Raw genomic sequence first — 7,047 nt, forward strand, 5'->3', positions numbered from 1 at the left:
GGGCGGCGACGCAATGCAGAGGATAGTACGTGGCTATTTACGGGAGGAAGGCGATGGTAGAAGGAAGACGACCTCGAGGGATCTAATTATATATGACCAATAAGACATACGAGTAGATCGAACGGTTGGGAGGCAGCCGGTCGAAATTTTGGCCGGTCGGCCGGCGCCGAGCGCGCTGGCCTTAAAATAACTTAGCAAATTCGACGACACTTTTTTTTAAGAATCGAAGAAGCACTTGCCGAACTTTAACGCCGGCTTTGCTGAAAACTCCGTATAACAAACCAGAAAGATGCTTCCGTCATCCTTGCCGAGCTTAATAGCTACTCCCAGTAGTTGTACAAGCGGCCACCCCTTGCCGCGGCGATGGCCAGCCACCAGCTACGCCTCTTCCAGCTGCTGCTGCTGCTGCTCCTCTCGTCGGCTTCCCAGGCCCGGGACATCATCTCGCCGGGCCAGCCGCTCAGGGGCAACGACACGCTGGTCTCGGCCGGCGCCGGCAGCTACGTGCTCGGCTTCTTCACGCCGCCGGGCTCCAACAACACCTACGTCGGGCTGTGGTACGCCAAGGTCCCCGTCCGCACCGTCGTCTGGGTCGCCAACCGCGCCGACCCCGTCCCGGGCCCCGTGGAGCGCAACGCGCGCGCGACCCTGTCCGTCTCCGCCGACTGCACGCTCTCCGTCGCCGACGCCAACTCCACCGTCGTCTGGTCGGCCCCCCCGGCGCCGGGCGCGGGCGCCGGGAAGTGCACGGCGCGGCTGCTGGACAGCGGGAACCTCGTCGTCTCCGACGCGAGCGGGCATGTGGCGTGGCAGGGGTTCGACCACCCCACCGACACTCTGATTCCGGGGATGCGGGTGGGGATGGACTTCGGCACCGGCGCCAACATGACGCTGACGGCGTGGACGAGCCCCTCCGACCCGTCCCCCGGGCCGGTGGTCGCAGTCATGGACACCACCGGCGACCCCGAGGTGTTCATCTGGAACGGGGCGGAGAAGGTGTGGCGCTCCGGGCCCTGGGACGGGCTCCAGTTCACCGGCGTCCCGGACACGGCCACCTACATGGGCTTCAACTTCAGCTTCATCAACAGCCCCAAGGAGGTGAGCTACAGCTTCCAGGTGGCCAACTCGAGCATCGTGTCCCGGCTGGCGCTCAACAGCACGGGCGCCGCCGGCGGGCTGCTGCAGCGGTGGACGTGGGTGTGGGCGGCCGGCGCGTGGAACATGTACTGGTACGCGCCCAAGGACCAGTGCGACGCCGTGAATCAGTGCGGGCCCAACGGGGTGTGCGACCCGAACAGCCTGCCGGTGTGCGAGTGCCTCCGCGGGTTCGCGCCGCGGTCGCCGGAGGCGTGGGCGCTGCGGGACAACCGCGCCGGGTGCGCGCGCGCGACGCCGCTCGACTGCGCCAACGGCACCGACGGCTTCGTGCTGATGGCGCACGCCAAGGTGCCGGACACGACGGCCGCCGTGGTGGACTACCGCGCCGGCCTCGCGGAGTGCGCGCAGCGGTGCCAGCGGAACTGCTCGTGCACGGCGTACGCCAACGCCAACCTGAGCGGCGCGCCGGGCCACCGCGGGTGCGTGATGTGGAGCGGCGCGCTGGAGGACCTCCGCGTGTTCCCCAACTTCGGCCAGGATCTGTACGTGCGCCTCGCCGCCGCCGATCTAGGTACGTGCCGGCCTACGTGTCCCCGTTCCGTTTGCACTCATTTTTCTTTTTCTAATTTTCTACTGTTATAAATTCGATTAGAATGGAATGTGCCATGTGATTACTCATGATGGTTCTTGGTTGGTGAAAAAATTGTTCCGTCCTATCCTTTGGTCCAAGCACAGATAGCTTCGGGCTGGCATCTAAAACTTTTTGTTTTGGTTTAATTAATTAATTTAGGCATGTGCAGAGTGCCGGCTTTAGTTTGTCCCGATCAAGCACCGGCTAGTGGGGAAAATGCAGAACTAGATCTTGCACAGTTATTTAGTCAGTGAGGGGCCTCACTCCACTGTTCTGTTTAGAGTGAAAGCCACTTTTTAGGAGCAATTAGGAAAGTGATTCAACGAATTATTTAGCTTTGGGCATGGTCAAACTTATTCTCGAGCATAGTCATACCATAATGCGGTCCAACTGTCCTCTTATTATGAAATGAACTTTGAGTACTACTACTCGGTTAGATGAGAGGTTGTGATCATCAAATCCTGAAAAATCCCTCTACAAACAAAGCAACCATTACACATACAGTATGTTGAGGCATTGAGGGCATGGGCTAATATAATCCTTGCTCTGATCGAGGAGGAAACGTAAGTTTGAAGACACCATACAGATCAGAAAATTTAGTTAATTTGTTGTCACTTCCACAGCTTTATTTAGGGGAGGAAAGTTGATGCGTGTGTTTTTTTGAAATTGGGGGAAAGCTGATGCGTGTTTTTTTAAAAAAAATTGGGGGAAAGCTGATGCGTGTTTTTTTTTTTGAAATTGGGGGAAAGTTGATGTTGATATGCCCTGGAACTTTTTCTTGATCTTTTTATTGGGTCTTGCCAATGTATCTTCCGTTGATTTGGTTTACTATCAGCCCCGGCAAGGCGGCAGGAAGCGTGCACCTGAGCTGGACCGCGATAATGAGCATTTGTTCTGCGCGATCAGCAAGAGGGCACTTTACTTTACAGATAAGAGCGCAAGCTGACAGCAGCAAACTGGTAGTAATCACCACTTATTAGAAAAATGAACAATCGGACGCCACAAAAACGATTCTGGAATAGAAAGGGCTCCTCTGACGATGATGCCCACCCTGATGGATACCCCATGTCGATCCCGTAGATCATATCAGAAGGGACAAAGGAGGTACATCTGTACAATCTGGGGGGTTCCCGTTCTGCAAGGGGTACAGTTGGTGGGAAGAGAATCTCCATGCTATACATGGGGACAAATTTTAAGCTGGGCCAGCCGAATGCGATTAGGCCCCAAATGCTTACCGTACTCCCTCTATGCTATATCTCCACGTACAAAGTAGTGTACATATCCGCGTGCGTGCTGTGGCTTTCAGATCATCTCCCTGATCCTGATGTAGACCTGACGGTCTGCTCCAACGGAAGTATGGCGAGCCAAACACGATTTGCCGATGCAGCAGTTGAGTTTGAGTCCACCCCAAGTCCCCAAGCAAGCAGCTGGAGACCTCCGGCTCCAGCTCCAGGGAAGAGGAAGACGACTTGGGCGCCAGCGCGATCATACACTCCTCCTGCACCACACAGCGCACACCTGAAAATGGCCACATGGGAAACCAGTGAAATTGGCCTGACAGATTAGCAGCAGCTCAGCACGTCGGCCTCACTTTTTTTCAGAGTTGGCCCTGCTGGTGGAGGCAGGCAGGGTCGCAGTCCCAATCTGATCTCCCGGCGCTCCTGCTAATCAGCAACGGACACGTACGGCGATCCGTTTCCTTGAGGAAGAAGCGATTTCGTGTTGCAACGGCCAAGTCCAATTTTTTTTTTTTGAAACGAGCCAAGTCCAAATTTAGAGTGAGGTGTCTCCGTTGTGCCGAGTAGAGTATATATTTGGTGATGCTGCCTGTCCAGTCCAGATGCCGTGAGGAATCGCAGGACGTCCAGGCGGATGATGACGCCCGACCAGTGTCCAAATCCAGACGTTTTTTCCTAATATGGTAGGTGTGGGGTGTGCGTTTCCCACGTGTGGTTGACGCGTGTGAGCCATTATCTAGGTATATGCCTGATGAATGATGCATTACCGAAAATAAGGGAGAAAGGAGGCCACGGCACTCTGTGTCTCTGTCCGACATTAGATTCAGTTGCCAAGGAACCAAACAGTTGGCAAAAAGAATTACAGCAACATACCTGGTCTATTGATCGTTGCCACCACTAAGCTTCAATGCTTGCAAGCTGTGACTGAACTATCCTCTTGGTCAAGTATTTCTGTTGGACAAGAAGGACAAATGTTGGATCAACAGACCGGCCTTTACTTCGCTAGTTACTTTGCACATGCAACATTGTTAGCCATGGAGCCCCTTGCTTTATGTTGTGTTCAGAATTCCACCCAACAGGACCCCGGACCTGAGAGGCTTAAAAACCTGGTAGCTACCTGGTGGGGGCATGGCCACCTACCAGCATTTGACCCATGGCATCCAGTGATCTGCAAGCAAGAGTTATGTAATGATGATGTAAACCATTCGGAATGTTATAAAATTTAGATGGACTAGTTAGCCCTACGTGCAAAAATGAAAATACTACACAACCAATGTCAGATAAAAAAAAACTTGTTTATCAGATAGTACAGTACAGAAGACCACACACATAGAAAAAAAATCCAGAAAAGTGAACCAGTAGCAGAGTTCGTTCACTAGATGCACTCACCCTATGTCTGTGTGTCGATATATTCACATGTGAATATTTCAACACAAGGTCGCAGTTATGCTAGGTTCGCAATATTCTCAGCAGCTCTCCAAATGCTTGCATTCATCGGCCATGTCCATCATCAAACTAATATATGAGTACTTACTACTGTATTGTATACATTGACATCTAAGCTTTACGGAGACACAAATGTTGTAGATAAGATACAGCCATGTACATGATCAAACTAAATCGTGATTTTCTTGCACAGATGCAACTAGCAAGTCCGATAAGAAGGCGCATGTTATAATTGCAGTCGCTGTGAGCATCTGCGCACTGGCAGCTATTATAGCGCTTGCAGGGTTCTTCTGGTGGAGAAGAAAGAGGGCAAGAGCAAGACAGTCAGGTAATTCCAAATGATCTATGTGGTTCTGACTTTCAGATAAGAAGAACATTACCTCTCTTCAGAGGAAAAAAAGAAGAGCTAACCTCTTATTTGCTGATGTCATTTCAAAATATGATGTTTCAGTAGGAGCACCAAGTAAATGGAGTGGTGTTTTGCACAGCAGAACACTAACGAGTGAAGGAACCAGTCATGGGGCTGATCTGGATCTGCCAATATATGATCTGGAGACAATAGCAGAAGCCACACAAGGGTTCTCAACTGACAACAAGCTTGGTGAAGGTGGCTACGGGCCAGTCTACAAGGTACTGAAGTTTTTAAGGACTCCATTAGTAGTTTCGAAACATTGGGTAATCGCAACTTCAGGTCTTGCAAAGAAGTATAACAAAACATAATTACTAGTTGAAAATAAAGATGACATTCTAGTTTTCTTTTCATAATATAGAGCAGTCTCACACGTCTGATTCAAAATACTTTCTTCAAAATTACAGGGTAAGCTTGAGGATGGACAGGAAATAGCCGTTAAGACACTTTCGCAGGCATCGACACAGGGTCCCGATGAGTTCAAGAATGAGGTTATGCTGATAGCGAAACTCCAGCATCGGAATCTTGTTCGACTGATCGGCTGCTGCATCTGTGGACAAGAAAAAATACTCATATATGAATACATGGCAAACAAGAGCCTGGACTTCTTCCTGTTCGGTACGCACTTAACCTCTGTGAGCATGAAAGTTCCCTATCTTCCAAAGAACAGATACTGATTTACCTGTTTTTATCATCAGACAAATCCAAGATTATGCTTCTGGACTGGCAAACCCGGTACCGCATAATCGAGGGGATCGCCCGAGGATTACTGTATCTTCACCAGGACTCGAGATACAGAATCGTTCACAGAGATCTCAAGACAAGCAACATTCTCCTGGATAAGGACATGACCCCTAAGATTTCAGACTTTGGCATGGCGAGGATATTTGGCGGCGACGACTCGGAGATCAATACGCTTCGAGTGGTCGGCACCTAGTAAGTTTCAACAAGCAATTCAATCACCTTATATCAACAATGTTAATCTCCTAATATGGATGATCCTTACATGGTTCCCTGTTGCAGTGGCTACATGGCTCCGGAGTACGCGATGGACGGAGTGTTCTCGGTGAAATCGGACGTGTTCAGCTTCGGCGTCATCGTGCTGGAGATCATCACCGGCATCAGGAACAGGGGCGTCTACAGCTACTCCAGCCACCTAAACCTTCTAGCACATGTAAGCCTGAATGAACATGTCTGAACATGTAGCTCGTTAATGTCTCGCCACTATCTCTGAATCTCTGAAATTTAGAAAAATCTCTGAATCTCTGAATATTTTTACCAGGTGTGGAGCTTGCTGAGCGAGGGGAAGAGCCTGGAGCTGGTGGACGAGACCCTGAACGGGACGTTCGAGTCGGAGGAGGTGGTCAAGTGCCTCAAGGTGGGGCTGCTGTGCGTGCAGGAGAACCCGGACGACCGGCCGCTCATGTCGCAGGCGCTCACGATGCTGGCCGCCGCCGACGCCGCGTCGCTGGCGACCCCCAAGCAGCCCGGCTTCGCCGCGAGGCGGGCCGCGGCGACTGCGACGGCCACGGGCACGGAGGACACGTCGTCGAGCAGGGCCGACTGCAGCTTCGTGGACAGCATGACCATCACCATGATCGAGGGCCGGTAGACATGTCATTGTTTTGGTAATTTGTGTAGCTTAGCACTGATTTTGTTGTTCAGTGAAAGTTAAGATGTGTATTTGTGCAATTGTACAGCGAAAAGAAATCAATGGATGGGTGATGGTTGAAGTTGTTCGTCACCTTGCAAACAGCGCCGTCGTGGCCGGCCATGGGAGGGTCGCAGAAAACACGGCGGCGACCGCAGATTCCGAAACCGGCGCCGGCGGGAGGAATATGCCGCACGATGGCGCGCCACCTTTTTCTTTTGCGACGGAAATTCCCGCTTTACTTTGGGCCAGAGCACGGAAGGCCGTGGCACACGGCCCGGGCCTTCGGGAACATGTATGCTCCGCGGGTCCCACGAGATGTTTTTCTTTTTTGTACTAAGGGTGTCACATGAAAAGATGTGATGGTTCTACAAAAAAAGGATGTGATAGGTGCTTTTCTTCCAATGTTGGTATTCTAACTCGTGTTGATAATTACTTTTTGTTGGCTTATTGAATTGATGTGGGCTGACCAGTGAAGAGCATCATGTCACTATATGATCATACCGGACAGACATCAATTTGATAAAATGGGTGACGTTACATAGTGGAAAATGTTTTTCTCTCCAAACTCTTC

The 7,047-nt window shown here is 51.4% G+C and overlaps 1 protein-coding gene across 3 annotated transcripts; it reads left to right on the plus strand.

Moving 5' to 3' along the window:
• Positions 1-276: 276 nt before the first annotated feature.
• LOC123138797 (receptor-like serine/threonine-protein kinase SD1-8) lies at positions 277-6,561 on the plus strand. Of its 3 annotated transcripts, none has more exons than XM_044558676.1 (8): positions 277-1,669; positions 4,607-4,741; positions 4,868-5,043; positions 5,230-5,440; positions 5,521-5,758; positions 5,846-5,996; positions 6,105-6,426; positions 6,523-6,561. In XM_044558676.1, the coding sequence occupies exons 1-8, from the start codon at positions 364-366 to the stop codon at positions 6,552-6,554; spliced, it is 2,571 nt and encodes an 856-aa protein (XP_044414611.1). In that variant the 5' UTR covers positions 277-363; the 3' UTR covers positions 6,555-6,561. The 3 variants fall into 3 exon arrangements, with proteins under 3 accessions (XP_044414611.1, XP_044414606.1, XP_044414609.1); XM_044558671.1 differs by having other exon boundaries at positions 279-1,669; positions 4,865-5,043; XM_044558674.1 differs by having other exon boundaries at positions 280-1,669; positions 4,865-5,043; positions 6,105-6,430.
• The last annotated feature ends 486 nt before the right edge of the window (positions 6,562-7,047 follow it).

This window comes from Triticum aestivum, chromosome 1B (genome assembly GCF_018294505.1).
Source record: "Triticum aestivum cultivar Chinese Spring chromosome 1B, IWGSC CS RefSeq v2.1, whole genome shotgun sequence".
NCBI lineage: Eukaryota > Viridiplantae > Streptophyta > Magnoliopsida > Poales > Poaceae > Triticum > Triticum aestivum.